The sequence below is a fragment of the Podarcis bocagei genome (assembly GCF_964188305.1).
Source record: "Podarcis bocagei genome assembly, chromosome: 7".
In the NCBI taxonomy this organism is placed as follows: Eukaryota; Metazoa; Chordata; class Lepidosauria; order Squamata; family Lacertidae; genus Podarcis; species Podarcis bocagei.
The window spans coordinates 32186385-32201763 of NC_138132.1; the positions used below are offsets into that span (position 1 = coordinate 32186385).

Sequence of the window (15379 nt, forward strand, 5' to 3'; positions counted from 1 at the left end):
ACGAATAAGCGAACACTAGTAATTTCTGCTCCTGTTTCTGTTTTCGTTGGAATTTTCTGACATCTCAATTAGCGAGTAATCCCCATCAAATGCAGTAGGGCTGTGTTCCAAGTAACCATGCCTAGGATTTTGTTCGATTTGTACTTTCAATTTCCTCTCCTGTGCTGGTAGATTCCAGAAGTGGAAAATTGGAAAAAGTGGTTTTTTTCCACATACCCCCCCTTCCCTCCCCATATCTACAAGATGGATGATGTCGCATTCAAAACCATTACATTTGAGGGTGGGGGTGGAGAGAGAGGGAGAGGGGGGAAAGTATCTTTCTGGTTGTTGTTTTTAGTGAACAAAGAAATAGAGAAGAGCGAGAAAATAGTTTCCATTTAGCTTTAGCTTTCTTGGCCATACTGGAAATGAATCATGACATAAAAGGGGGATAAAATGAAATGAAAAAAGATACCATTTATTTCCTCTTCTCTAGAGCTCGCTGGACACTTATTCTGAAGGTTAAAAAACTTTGCTTTGGCACTGAAACACATCACATGAAGATCGAGATAAAAGGCTCTCAAACAGCCACAGCCTTACTTAGCCAAGAATTATGGCCACAGATTGGGGAAAACAAATTTATCTGCCGACAAAGCTAGTATGGCTTAAGTGTTTTTAGAGGTGGTAGCTTTTTTGTACAGAGGTCATTGTAGATGAATGGCCATGCATGTTGTTTGCATGCAGAAAGCTCTGGGGTCAATGATAGGCACCTCCCATTAAAGATTTTCACAGCCACATTGCATAGGAGTAGGTGGAGGAATAACACTTGCAAAGGAAGGCTCTATCCATCCTACCCTTCAATATCAAGATGCTCAGCTTCCAAATGCATATCCATTTGGGTGTATTACTCAGAAAACCTGTAAGGTTTTGGTATAAAGTTGCCTATTCTTTAGGTGCTGGAGAACCAGTGTACTCACAGTGACAGTTGTTGGGGGACCAATGATCTGACTTTCCCTCAAGCCCAAATGTCCTCCCCCAAGTATTTATGATTTAGAGCACCTTTATCCCATGCTTTAGCCAAAAAGGTTCCCGCCAGAGCATCTTGCAAACACCAGTAATAAGAATGTTATTTCTTATTTAGGCTTACAGTCTTGAAGACATGACACACAAGGGGGAAAGGGTGGGGAGGGAGAAGGCAAGGAGGCAAGTGAGCTCAGGCAACTCTTCTTGTAACAACCAACTTGGAACCCAGTGCATCTGATGGAATGGCTCCTTCTAGGTGGCAGCTCATGGAGGACTAAAGACAGCTAGTCTCTCAGCAGTAGGGATAGGATAGCCTTTCCTCTTCCCTTCCTCTCTGTTCTGCAGCCTCGTTATTATACATATATATTACATATTACATTTTATATCTGGTTCAGCAAAAAACAAACAAACAAACAAAAAACCCTAAAAAAAATGGGTCTTGCTATATAAATTGTCCTATTTGGTATCACACCCACCATTAATAATAATGCATCTTTCGCTAGAGAATCAGACCAGTTTTTTTGTTTTGTTTTTACTTAATAATTAGTAAAACATTGCACTTTTTAAAGGGCAAATATGTTGAAAGATTCTCCTCTCTTGGCATACAGATTTTATGTTCTCCAGACAGCCTGGCTTTCCTTTCCTTTTTGGTCTGGGTGGGGAGTTGAAGAAGACTGTTAAAGCAGCAAATAACATTCCTTTCCTTATATGCATAAGTCCTTGGTTTTTTCCTTTGAATTATTATTAATTATTATTAAAGGGTGCTTTTCAGTTAATCTGATGTTTCACTATTTTGACCTGACCTAAGTGAATGAATGAATTTCAGGAAGCTTCATCCACCCCTGCTCTTCGAAAGTGAATTGGCTGATGACTGAGGAAGTTGTGTGGGAACCTTATTTCCTAAAGGCAAAGGATGTTTCTCTCATTGATAAAGCTTCAAGGTTGGAGCCACAATGGTGTTTAAAATATAGCTGTCATAGGCTGCCACAAGTAATTCAGGCAATAAAGTATTTCTTTTAGCCATGTAAATAAGGCAATAGGCAAGGCTGAGAAATGGATATCTATGTGCAAGCTGTGCAGAAGAGGATGGAGACAGAACTGTAGATTGATCTGGAGAGAAACTGGGGAAGACATTTAATCGGAATGGTAAATGAGCAGGGGGTAGGTTTCTCCCACTGAAAATTAACTGAGATGGTGCTGTTCTTGCCAGATTTGTTTATGTGAGAAACACGGGAGGAAGCATCTTTCTCAACTTTGTAAGGAAATCAGCTTCAAACTTGTAGTATCAAAAATGGCCAGGCATATGTGCCCTTTGGGCTGCTTCTGGCTGGAGTTTGGATTCCACCTGGCAGCCACTGTTCCACCTGCTGTGGCAGAGGGAGAGGTGAAAAAACAGGGCTCCCCTCCATAAGCTCAGAGGGCACCCCGAATAGCCATTCTGCTAGAAAGTTTTAGTGCCTGAATTTTCTTGTTCCTGTTTGCCTTTCTCCTCTCCGTTCCCTGTTTATATGTGAACATGAGGTCTTTGTCATTTGGGGGGGGGGGCAAGCAGAGGAGAAATAAATAATATGTCCCAAAGCGTAGGTGGTGCCACACTAAAAGATCAATTTCTTACAAGTGTGGAACAAATATTATGTGGCACCTGTAACAGTTTGATTGAAGCAGTGAATTGGGCTAAAGATGGGGTAAGGCATCTTTACACATAAACTGGCTCCAAGCTCTTGGGGACTTTATACACTAATAATAACACCTTGAACTTGGCCTGGGAGAAAATCAACAAGCTGTCCTGGTGTCTGAGCAGAGCTGTTATATGCTGACAAGGTCTCATTCCTCTCAGCAGTTGTGGCCATTCAGACATTACAGAGGCAGGTGTATAACCATTTTCATCTTTCCCCATCTTTTTTTAAACATCCAAAGTAGTCCTTCCCCCCCCTCCAACTGTTCTAGGAGACATCACTGAGCAAATAACTGCACGTATACCCCTTTGCTCCCTGCTTTTAAAACATTCAGCAAATCTTTTGACAACTCCCAAAGGTTTTCTTCTTTTCTACATCCATTAATTTGATGCATCAGGCAGAGAACTGGATTTTTATTTGCGAGCCAATAAACAGGGCTTTTATGCAGCTGTATCTATCTCTGTCTTTTGCCTGCCTTGGCTTCCATATAATTACGGGAAGGGAGACTCTTTGGTTGGTTGTTAGCAGAAAAGCTTTTATGGCGGGGGACCTGTTTCCAAAGGCTGTAGAGGAATTGGAAATTGGCTGGATCCAAAGGCTTGATGTTATTATTACACTGCACAGCATCTGATGTAATAAATAATATCTATGCCTTAATCTCAGCACCAGCTGAAAAGGGGACAGCTCTGACAATCAGGCAAACGTAAGCAATAATATTAGTTCAGAGGACATTTGTGGTGGTGGAATTTTTATGTATTTAAGTTTATATGCTGCTGTATCCCAGGAACTCTTGGTGTGGTTTACACTGTATTATAAAACATGAAAATATACTGTTCCTTGGCCCGAAAGCTCACCATCACTGAGTAAGCATGTGGAATTATAAAAGCAGCGAAGGAAAGAAGAGGGGAGAGAGGATGGGCATGCACAAAGGGCACTTTTCATGTGCTCAGAACAAGAGCATGCAGAGTTACATTTTTGCATGTGCTCCAAGCAAGTCACATGCAGGAACACAGGAAGCTGCCTTATACCAAGTTAGACCCTTGATCTATCTATCTCAGCATTGTCTACATTGACTGGCAGTGGCTCTCCAGGGTTTCAGATAGGGGGCATCCCCAGTCCTCCCTGGAGATGTTGGGGATTGAACCTGGGACCTTCTGAATACAAAGCAGATGCTCTACCACTGAGCCATGGTCCTTCATGTAAAACAAGACCCTTCAAAGAAGGCACCTTTCCTACTGCCTTCTCTCTCTTATCCTGCCCACTTCCTGGGTATGTTTCTGGATCTGTGAAGGTGGATGTGATGGCAAGCACACATGCAGTGTGGATTGAGCAGGGCCCCATTTGAACACACCTCAACAAAAGTATGAACCAGGGTGGAGATTTTTGTGGAAGTTCCTGTACGATTTCCCATGGCATCCCCATTCCCCTGTCACTCAGCACTGTTTTCATGTGAGCCACTTCTTCTGAATAGGCCTACAATGGAACTGAGAGTTCTAATCTGAGGTGTCCATAGTGAAAACTGAAGGAAAGACATCTTCACTTCATTAATCCAGAGCAGTTCTTGTCTGGCTTTGCTGCTGGCAGATGCCATCAAAAAATGTGGCTCTCAAAAGAAAAATGGTCAACACCTGCTTGTAAGCACATTCCTAGGGACAGGGAGGGGTCAGGAAGGGTTACTTCCAATTTGCCTATAATCCAGAGGTGGACAGTTCGTGGCCTTCCACATTTTATTGGAACATTGACTGTGTTGGTTGAGACTGATGGGAGTTGGGGTACCACAACATCCCAAGGACCACAGATCCTCCCCACCTGCTTAACCTAAAGGAAAGATATACTGAGTATAACCATCATGGGATACAGGACTAAACCTAACGGCCTAAGACTGGGTCCTAGCCTAATGAGCTAGCCAGAAGTGGTCTATGAACCCTGGAGTAGTATCAGCACCTGTGATTGGCAGACAATATAAAATCCCAGGATTGGCTATGCTTGCTGTAAATAAGAGGAACATGGTCTTCTGACCTGGTCAACAGAACAGAACTTTCTGTCTTCTGGGTCTCAGACTCCTGCATAAGCCTAGGCTAGGATATATCTGTCTGCAGCCCCAGCCCTGCCCATAGCCAGCTTACACTGATGTGCATTTTACAACGTTGTAATGTGCACCCAAGCCCTCAGGATGTGCATGTTGTCTAGAAGTGAATATCACATTTGCTAAAAGAGGCAAATGAGGCGGAATTTGTAAACGAGATTCTAGTTTTCCAAATATTATGTGTAAAGAAGCAAGCAGCCTCAACCTGCGTCTTATCTTAACAGTTCATTAAGTAAAGAGCAGAGAGTGTTCAGTGGTGACCTTTTTTAAGAAAAAAAGAAGATAGATTTTTACTTGGAGTGACGTTTCGGTCATTAATTTCAAACGAAGAAGGCTCAAAAGCCGGGAACAGGTTCAATTTTTGTTGCTGCTGTTTTAAAAATGACATCAATGATATAATTAAATTGGGTACTGGAGTGTCAGTGCAGAAAATGAAGTGCTCATTTTGTGCTGCTCCTCAAACCATTTGTTCATTTTAAATTGTGCCCCTATTTGTGGGAGCACTGGAGGATTCTTGCCTCATTTCCCATGTGATGGGGTGCCACAGTAATGCAGTCATTCTTGGTGGTATCTCTGTGTCATGAACTGGCAGAACTACAGGGAGGAGGAAGACAATCCTAGTGAGGGGTGTAGCTGGGACTGGGACATACAGGGGCAAGCAAGGGAAGGAGAGGTTGGTGTAGGAAGTACTCATAGGGTGACAGAACTAGAGCAGCAGGACCCATCACCAGAGTCAAAGGGGAACATCTCAATGAACATGTCTGGTGCTAATGTATAGGAAGCAATGGGCTGGGCATTCCAGGAGGCTAAGGCAATTGGGCTCCATGATCAGTGCAGATGGTGACAGCAGTCACGAAATTAAAAGACGCCTGCTCCTTGGGAGAAAGGCGATGGCAAACCTAGACAACATCTTAAAAAGCAGAGACATCACCTTGCCAACAAAGGTCCGTATAGTAAAAGCCATGGTTTTCCCAGTAGTGATGTATGGAAGTGAGAGCTGGACCATAAAGAAGGTTGATCGCCGAAGAATTGATGCTTTTGAATTATGGTGCTGGAGGAGACTCTTGAGAGTCCCATGGACTGCAAGAAGATCAAACCTCTCCATTCTGAAGGAAATCAGCCCTGAGCGCTCACTGGAAGGACAGATCGTGAAGCTGAGGCTCCAATACTTTGGCCACCTCATGAGAAGAGAAGACTCCCTGGAAAAGACCCTGATGTTGGGAAAGATGGAGGGCACAAGGAGAAGGGGATGACAGAGAATGAGATGGTTGGATGGTGTTCTTGAAGCTACCAGCATGAGTTTGATCAAACTGCGGGAGGCAGTGGAGGACAGAAGTGCCTGGCGTGCTCTGGTCCATGGGGTCACGAAGAGTCGGACACGACTAAACGACTAAACAACAAGGCAAGCAAAGGCCCACAACCCAGCTCAGTAGCTGGCCAGGTGGGGCTCGCTAGCTCTGGGAGGAGGAGTATGATTTCTCAGGTGAAGTAGGCTTGGAACTGATGAAGGTCACCTGCCTCATCAAGTCCAGATGCTGCAGTCAGCATGCAAAGTATAGAAGGGCAGCAGAGCTGTGTCTACTCAGTTACCCATGTTGATGGACCTCAGCTTCGATGCTCCAGGATCTCTGTGGGACTGTGCTTCAGTTTGGGCTTTGGATGTGTGGCTTGACCCTGGACTGGGGGCTTGACATACTGACTTGCTGCCAGGTAGGCCAGGGGTTCAGGACACTCTAGTGAGCATCCGTCTGTCTCTGCAGACAGTGGAGGAGTGTGCCTTTGGGGGTGAAGTCAAACCACTAGAGTCTCACAGCGCCTGCTGTGTCTGTAGAGACTGAGGAGCACATTTAAACAATTGGGCTATTAAAGGACGTTGAGCAGAGGTGCAGTTAACCACAACAGCATCATTGGGTGTTTGGGAATTGCCCCGCAGAACTGCTTCCAGGGCTGGTGGAACCCATTGTGGATGACTGCCCCACCCCCATTTCTTATTTTAGCCCATCACTATGAACGGTGCCAAGCAATTGGATTTAGCCATGCCGCAACTAAACGTCATCCTGGGGCATTCTGAGACATTTATAGACACAGCCACCCTCTTCATCATCACTGCAGTCAGGTGGTCCCATTGGGACCCACTGGTTAGGGGCCAACAAGATGACACTTCTTCCATACCTTCTTTAGATCTGGAGCTGGCCCTGATAGCTTCACACATTCAGACTTAATAGGCATATTTACTTATGACATTTTGATTCAATGTTTCCTCTAAAATGCTCTGGGCAGAGTACACTTTTATTTTCATAATGATCCTGGGAGGTAAGCCAGGTTGAGAGACAGTGGCCTGCTGAAGGTCATCTAGTGAACTTTTTCATGGCTGAACAGGAATTTGAATCTAGGCCTCCTGCTCCCTAGTTCAGCTCTGTTAACAGGAGCACCACACTTTCTAGGTGGTGGACTCTTCTTCCTGAGAGGTTTTTAAGCAGAGGTTGGATGGCCATGTGTCATATATGATCTAGTTGAGGTTCCCGCATTGCAGGTGGTTGGACTAGTCAGGCATGGCGAAACTTGGCCCTCCAGATGTTTTGGAACTACAGTTCCCATCATCCCTGGCCACTGATCCTATTAGCTATGGATGACGGGAGTTGTAGTCCCAAAATATCTGGAAGGCCAAGTTTGGCCATGCCTGGACTAGATGATACTTGGGAACCCTTCCAACTCTACAATTCTATGATTTTGACCATGTGTACAGCCTAGTCAGCAACTGGACCACACTGAAGGAAAGATTATGTATAGTGGGACTCCATTCCACTACAGAGGGCTGTCTTCATGGAAGTGCTGTTGCCACAGGAATTTATTCATCTATCTTGCTCCTGAGTTAGCAGCTAAGTACTCCTCGAGGAACTAGAGACTTTCAGCTGTTAATCCCTAGAAGAGATCTAAGTTGTTTGTATAATATCTCCTATAAAAATGTGTTTTCTATTCATTTATCTTAAAAATCTAATTCTGTGTTCTGTGCTGCTGAAGTGACATTGAAAACTGTGCAAAACATTGCTGTTGGATACTGCAGAACATTAACAGTGACAATTAAAAATATGGGTATGCAGGGGGGCAGGGGAAGGAAACTAAATTCATTTGCCTGCAGCCAGCAGCAGACACTTTCCCGAAGATCTAGGTTTATACCCACATACAGTGGTTGCTAAATCTAAACTTGCTTCCAGTGGAAATGCATTTCAAATAATAGCTGCTGCCAGAGAAAAGGTATCTGTGGGGTTTGACGTAATTTGCAAGACAAGGGCAAGTTATAGTTTGAAGGATTGGATGTCGCTATGGTTTGTCATAAAGCAGGAAATAAGCAATTAAGCAAAACAAGATGAGGATAAGGTAGAGCACATACGGACAGGTTTTGTTCCCATTGATTTGGTGTTGCCTGTCTTGATCCTTGAAGGCTGAGACATGAAGTGTGAACCGTGGGGATAGCACCCCTGTACTCATTTCCACCAATTCCCTGGGCCCGGAGCTAGGAGCTATTACAGCTTATCAAGGAAGAAGTTGTCATGTCACGATTCCCATTGTTTGATGCTTTGCATGGCCTGACCTGAAAGGTCTGGAAGAGGAAGACAAGACACTGCTCCTGTACTCTGAGTCTTTTCAGTGATGTGGAATAATGGGAAGGCAAGCGAGAGGGTGGTGGAAGAGGGCAGAGCAGTAAATGAAGCCTGTGTTTGCAGAAGGGACTGAACATTTGATTGATTATAGCTTGGTGCTTTTGACTAACCAAGTGTCATTCCTTCTTCTCCTGCTCTGCACTCAGTTCTGCCAAGTCACACATGTGGAAATCCAGGAAGGCTGCAGAATGGAATCCAGCAGGGGACGACGTTCAGTGTTGGCGACAAAGTGCGTTACAGCTGTAACCCGGGCTTCTTTCTGGAGGGTCATGCACTGCTCACTTGTCACTCCAGTTCAGAAAACACTGCCTCCTGGGACTTCCCTCTGCCCTTCTGTCGAGGTAGGTGTGCTTCCCTTCCATTTATTCTGGGGAAGGGATGGTGTGTTAAATTCAGTTCTCCATATTTCCACATCAGGTTTTTTTTTTCCTTTCATGAAAATTGGTCAGCATGTTTGTTTGAATTGCTCCTAAAATGCACACTTTTGTTGCAATTTTGTCTAATATACACACCTCTGCAAGTAATTTCCCAGAATGCTTTTTATGCACACTTCACATAGCACATGCATTCTCGTATGCATTACATGGCTGGAGAATTGCATTGCAAAATTCAGAGAAGTGAGAATTTTGAAGGATGATTAAATTTCAGTCTGCATATTGTTTTTGGAAAGCGTGAATTATGTAGATTCATCTTTAAAGGCAAACTGGGTCATCCCCCCCCCGCCAATCACTATTGTTGGGTCATTCCAATGTCTAGGTCCAGACTAACACTGTGGACATTTTGAAGTTGTTCTGTAGGGAGGAGACAATACTCAGACTGCATTTTAATGGGATGTTTGGTTTTTGGTGTGGGGGGAGAACCTGTGTCATTCAGTCCAAATTCTGCACCAAGCAAAGCTGAATTGTGAGGCCTGCATATATAAACTAAGCTGGGAATATTTGAGTATTTTATTATGTATAATTTATTATGTTTCTGCTGAGCAGGGGGAGTAAGTGAAGTCCTCCTTATTAAAACCACTAGAAATGCTAATATCCAGTCATCTTACTTGCTTCCACAACTTCAGCTGACACTGGGCATGTAAATATAATTTGGTACCCATAATGGCATGAAACTTGGTTTTAAGTAAAAGGGAGAATGCATAAGAACCTAAATACTACATTTTGCATTCCCCCCCCCCATGCACTTCCACAGAATTGTGACATAAAAATAGTCCGCTTATACTATGGAATGTATAAGGAGGGTTGGGGGGGTATGTCTATTTTCATTTCTTTTATGCATCTATAGAAAAGCTGTGGGTACAACCGTTTGAGAAGAATATTGATAAGCTGAAAGGTGTGCAGAGGAGGGCACCCAATATGATGAAGGGTCTGGAAGCCAAGCCTTATGAGGAATGGTTGAGGGAGTTGGGTATGTTTAGCCTGGAGAAGAGAAGACTGAGAGGTGATATGATAGCCATCTTCAAATATCTCAAAGGCTGAACTAGATGACGCTTTGGGGTCCCTTCCAACTCTGATTATATGAAAGCTTCCCAATACCCCCCACCTCACATTTGGGACTAGCCAATCAATCTATAAATAGAAGCATTTGATTTGATACACAGTAATAAATGTCGTGAGAATTCTGCCTCTCTCCTCCATTCTATCCTGTATCCTACGTGCCTTTCACTCAATTATCTCATATTGATTCCTTTATTGATTCTTTGTTCATGTAATCAATTAGCAATCCTGAGCTGGAGCATACCTCTTATATTTAAATTGAGCAAAGATGGTTTGCCTAGCGGTGCATAATTCCCGGTGCTTTCCTTAGTTTAACTCTGATATATGCAGCTGGCTGCATTTTTGTCTTGCATTTATCCACTCCTGCCCATTTTTGTTACCAGTGCTCTGAGTACGAATAGTACGGCTAGTGCAGCTGCGGTGATACCAGAGAGGGACCATTCTGCCTCCTTCATTTTTCTTCTCTGGAGTTAGCATCATCCATCTTGACTCCTTAGCGGAACTTCATGCTGAGTTGGTGCTTCCACCGAGAAACCTTATTTTTCAACTTGGCTGTAGGAAATAATCATTTTATCTCGGTGCTCTGCTCTGCATCATGTTTTATTTTCTTGCAAAAATAAGGAGGAGAAAGCTGCACTGGCAGAGACCAGTGTTCTACGTAGGACTGAGCCAAACCTACTTGCTGGACCCACAAAAGTTAATAGAATCACAGAATTGTAGAGTTGGAAGGGACCCCAAGGGTCATCTAGCCCAACCCATGGCAATACAGGAATCTCAACTAAAGCATCCGACAGAAAACAACACACCAACGAGGACTAATATTGCAAACACAAGGTGCCCAGATGCAATTCAGCCTCTTGATAATCGTGAAAGCCCTGGCCTCACTATGGTTCATCTCCCCACGGAAGGCAGACCTGATATTGTCACTGCTGAAGAGATGCTTAACTGGTCTATTGACCCAGCATTTTATGATGACGTCTCTAATGAACCTGGGCAACACCAAGCCTCGCAAGTGAAAACTACACTGCCAACAGGCAAAGATGCCCCCATCACAGAAACGCAGCCACCAGGTGAAAGTGGGGTCTCTGAACTGTGGGAGACCCTTTTGGGACCACTGTCTTCTATCTCACCACATTGTGGAAGAACTTTTTAGAAGCATGGACTCACTTTGCAAGGAGGTAACGGGTCTCAAGGCCACTACTGAGAGACCCTTGTGGGACTTGTTGAAAATGGCATCTTGATTGCAGCCCCTCCTTCCAACCATGAGAACACGGAATCTGGAGCTTTAAATGACAGGTGTTTGCCAATGCGGGGTTACTGGGAACCAAGGGTTCAGGGCAAGCTGGGAGCCCCTGACTAAACATTATGCATGTTCAGCAGCCCTAACAGGTGGGTTAAAAGCCATAAGATAGCAGCTGCATGCTGTTGCTGCTATCTTATGGCTTTTAACCCACCTGTTAGGGCATAGGTGGCAAACCCATGGGTAGAATCTGACCTGTCAAGCTGTGGGAAATGGTCTACCAGGCCACACAGCTTTTATCTTCTGATCCTAGAGCGGTGGTGCTCAGTAATGAGATCCAGAGATAAGGCACTCTGCCTGCTCTTTAGCTAGGAAAAAGAAAATGAAGCATTTCACCCCACCCCAGGGCCATGTGGTGGTGCGGGTCCTGTAAACACTGCAGTCACAGATCATATTGTGAAGACTAAAAGGCAGCATCTCCCAGCAATCAGAGAATGCTGTGTGTGTGTGTGTGTGTGTGTGTGCGCATGTGAGTTTGTGTCCGTGTATACAATCAAGCGTTACGGCTGCATATGTGCGATGAGTGTGTGTGCTGTGTATGTGGATTTGTGTGTACTCTCTCTTTTTTTAGCCACTCTGGGCAACAATGGGAGCGTCAATTATGCACTGCCACCTGCAGCCCATTAGAGGCAGAATTGCCCAGAGAATACTCATCCCGTTCTGAAAATTCAGATCACGTCCCAGCATAGCCAGCTCTGAATCTGTGGTTCTCTTACGGCTGTTGATTATTTTTTCACAGTGATCACGTTCCTTTATCTCTTTTGCCTGTTCCAATTAGCTTTAGTCAAATTTATCTTCTGCGCCAGCATTATACTAACTTTCCTCACTTATTAGTTTGCACACCAGTGGGAGGAATGGCAGCGTGCAGGCATTTGTGCCTATTAGGGGAGCAGCCACAAGAAGAACCTCAAAATCACACACCCACCCCAGCATCATGCATTGTGACAAATTAGACTTGCAGAGATGAGACAGTAAAAACAAATACCCATCTCTGGCAGGAGTGAAGAATGTGGCCTTCCAGATGTCTGTGGGCTATAGCTCCCATCATCTCTGGCTGTTCACATGCTGATTGGGGCTAACTGGAACAGCTGGAGGGCTGCAGGTTCCCCATATTGGATCTATAGCACCTGCACTGTTTTCATACTTGTTTCTAAGTTGACTCGTTTGCCAAGGAGTTCCTGCTCCTGTGTCATGGGGAAAAGTGAAAGGATACCTGTTGCAGGCAAAGGAAGATGCACAGCATTTTGAAAAATCGTTGCTGTTGGAGTTGCCACAACCCAGGGTTCCAATCCTCCCTTTCTCAATGGAAAAGGCCCCAGAAGGTGTGCATGGACAAAAACAGATCACCTGCTGTGCCAGCCCCAGTTATCAGCTGATTGTCTGGGCTTTCAAAGCCCTACACACAACACTTGTAAGCCCCCGTGATTGGCCAAAAACCTATTTAGAGTTTGCTATCAGTCCAGTTAAGGCTCTCTGGTTTCCATCTCCATTCTGAGCTGTGCATGGTGCTACCAACTTCCTTGGTTCTGCCCATCGGAGACATGACCTCTGCTTCGTCTGACAGCATTTCTGGAACCCCCTCATTTCTGGCCATCCTAGAACTTGACCTTTTGCTGTGTCTGCCTGTGCATATTGGAACTGGACTCCTGTTTGCTGACCTGCCCTTCCAGACATCAACCTAAAATTAAATGACTCTGCTTACTGCACCCTGGGCATGGAACCCATTGTTATTTCTCCCACTGTAGCTGTGCCACCACAGACCCTTTCCCCAACAGAGACTGCTGCCTCAAATAAAACAAGAGTGCAATCCAGTTCTTCCTTGGAGGCATTCTTGCTGGGAAAACCTGGGGTTCCTCAGACCATGTCAGGGGTTATTTAATTAGAAGATCAGTAATGGTAGACAAGCTTCCCTGAAAGACAGCTCCCCCCACCCCCCGCGTTGTGTGAAAGTAGGTGTAGGGAGTGCCAGGTGTGTTTTAGGATGTGAATTTAGTTAATACAGGGTGGCAATGAAGCCAACTGTCCTAATCCCCATGTTGTGTGAAGTAGGGTATGAGTGGAATGTTTCTGGAATCCTCTGCAGCTCTCAAGAGTCTTTAGATGTGGAAAGAATTCTCTTAAGATTTAAAGTTTGAAAGCTCCTGCCTTGGAGGAAGACTCTACTGACATGGGGAACAGGGCTGTTAAAGAAAAGAATAATGGAGATCCTAATAAACTGCTGGTCAATTGTTAAAAGGGCCAAGCAGGTCAATAAGTTGATAGTAACAACCTATCATGCCTTTCACTGAGCGAGTCCAGAATTGTCTTGTCATTGACATGGTCTGCAATTTACAGCACAAGCTGGTGCGTGCTTCCTTAAAAACCCATTGGGCAGCTGTGTCTTGTAGGGCTTTCTCCCAGGAAAGTGTGCATATGATTGAAGCTTCAGATGCATGAGAATCACCATGTAGGGAGAAAGGCAGATCCAGTGTCCTGCTGCCTATGGTCATTCAGTTGGAAGCCTCAAATCATAATTAAAAATGGATAGAGATGTGGCACCCAGCTGTAACCAGCGTAAGTCTTGCTGAAAGTGGCTTCACTGTATACAGAGGCCCAACGTTTCCCAGGAGGCGCATTTTCGTGGGTGCAGCTGCTGCAGCATTGTCAGCACTGGCGTGGAAGCCCCATTATGCCACAATTGATTCTCGAGCTCTGAGCTAAAAGAAGTAATAAATCCCTCAACTGCACAGACTCCCTGGTTGAGTTATGGCTATCATTTGTTTTGTAGTGGAAGGAGGATTTTTTTTAAAAAAAGCAGGGCAAGAAATACACCAAAAAATGAAAGAGGGTTGGTCCTTTGGCACACAGCACTGACAGCTGGCACAAAGGGCTGGAGCATGGGACATCTTCCATTGCACAGTTTGAGAAGTGATGGGTTGGTATTTCGTTTCCTGGGCCACTTAGGAAGCATTCCAGAGTAAGAAACCAGAGGCATGCGTCTTCTGTCCCTGGTAGCTCCTCCTCCCTCTCCAGGGGAAACCCTGTTCGTGTTATTTTCAGAGCTGCTGTGTTAATGGATATGATTCTATGATTTTGCAAAAACAAAACAAAAAAACAAACCCACAAAATAAATAAAAGGGTGAGGGCAAGGAGCAAATAACTATGCTGGAAGCAACCTGTCCTGATCACCACTGAGCTAAAATAACGTCATGTAAAATATTTCTCTTTTAACCAATTTTATTGCAAGACCTCCTCTAAAAGCACCTTCTATCACCTTTTTGGTTGCTGCAACTTTCACCACCTTTCTTTCTCTACCTCAGGCTTCCTCATACTCGGCCCTCCAGATGTTTTTGGCTTACAACTCCCATGATCCCTAGCTAGCAGGAACAGTGTTCAGGGATGATGGGAATTGTAGTCTCAAAACATCTGGAGGGCCGAGGTTGAGGAAGCCAGGTCTACCTCCTGCTGGTGCCCATTTCTCCATCTACCTTCTTCTCCCCCCCTCCTCTGCCCCCACCCCCCGCCTGGCCAGATGGCAGTTGTCCCCCCATCTACCTTCTTGAAGTATTTGTCCTCTGTTACCTGTCTTGCCTTTGGTTTTCCCTTCCTCTCACCTTCCTCTCCTTTGCCTCCTTGCATGTTTTCAGTCCTTCCTCTGCTATATTTACTGTTGCTTCCCCTCCCCCCAACCCTTTCTATCATCAGCTGTCTGCCTCTAGCTTCTTTCCTTGCACCTTCTTCCATATTCTCTTTACCTTTTCAAACATTTCTCTCCTTTCTTTTTTCACCTTCTGCTTCCTTTTACCTGTCAGCAATGTCTTTCCGTCTCCCTCTCATTTTCTTTTATGCTCTGCTCACTTTAATTCACCTTAACTGCTACTTCAGTTCACCTCTCTGTGATCCTTGGCCCCTCCTAATGTCAGCTTGCCTGGGGGGAAAAAATCAACAGGATTTCTTGGGGAGGTCACTCTCTTAACTTAACATAGGCAGCAGCTGTTCTTTGTTGCCTCTTTGCTCATGTTTGAAGAAACTTATTTCTCCCACTCTGAAGCAACACATCGTTGTTCCCAAACAAGAAGTTTCTTTTCTTCTAGTTTGCAAAGTCTTTTCATTTTACAGTTCTTTTTTAAAAAGCAACTAAATATTAATACTCCCAAATCAATGCTGAAATACTGAAG

At 44.6% G+C, this 15379-nt stretch overlaps 1 protein-coding gene across 4 annotated transcripts in view; it reads left to right on the forward strand.

The window, feature by feature from the left end:
- The window catches only part of CSMD2 (CUB and Sushi multiple domains 2), a 492033-nt gene that overhangs the window by 134783 nt on the left and 341871 nt on the right, over positions 1-15379 (forward strand). For all 4 annotated transcript variants that reach the window (XM_081199993.1, XM_081199989.1, XM_081199994.1 and 1 more), the window contains exon 4: positions 8573-8767. In XM_081199993.1, the coding sequence (XP_081056119.1) occupies positions 8573-8767 (195 nt within the window). The remainder of the gene's footprint in view (positions 1-8572; positions 8768-15379) is intronic.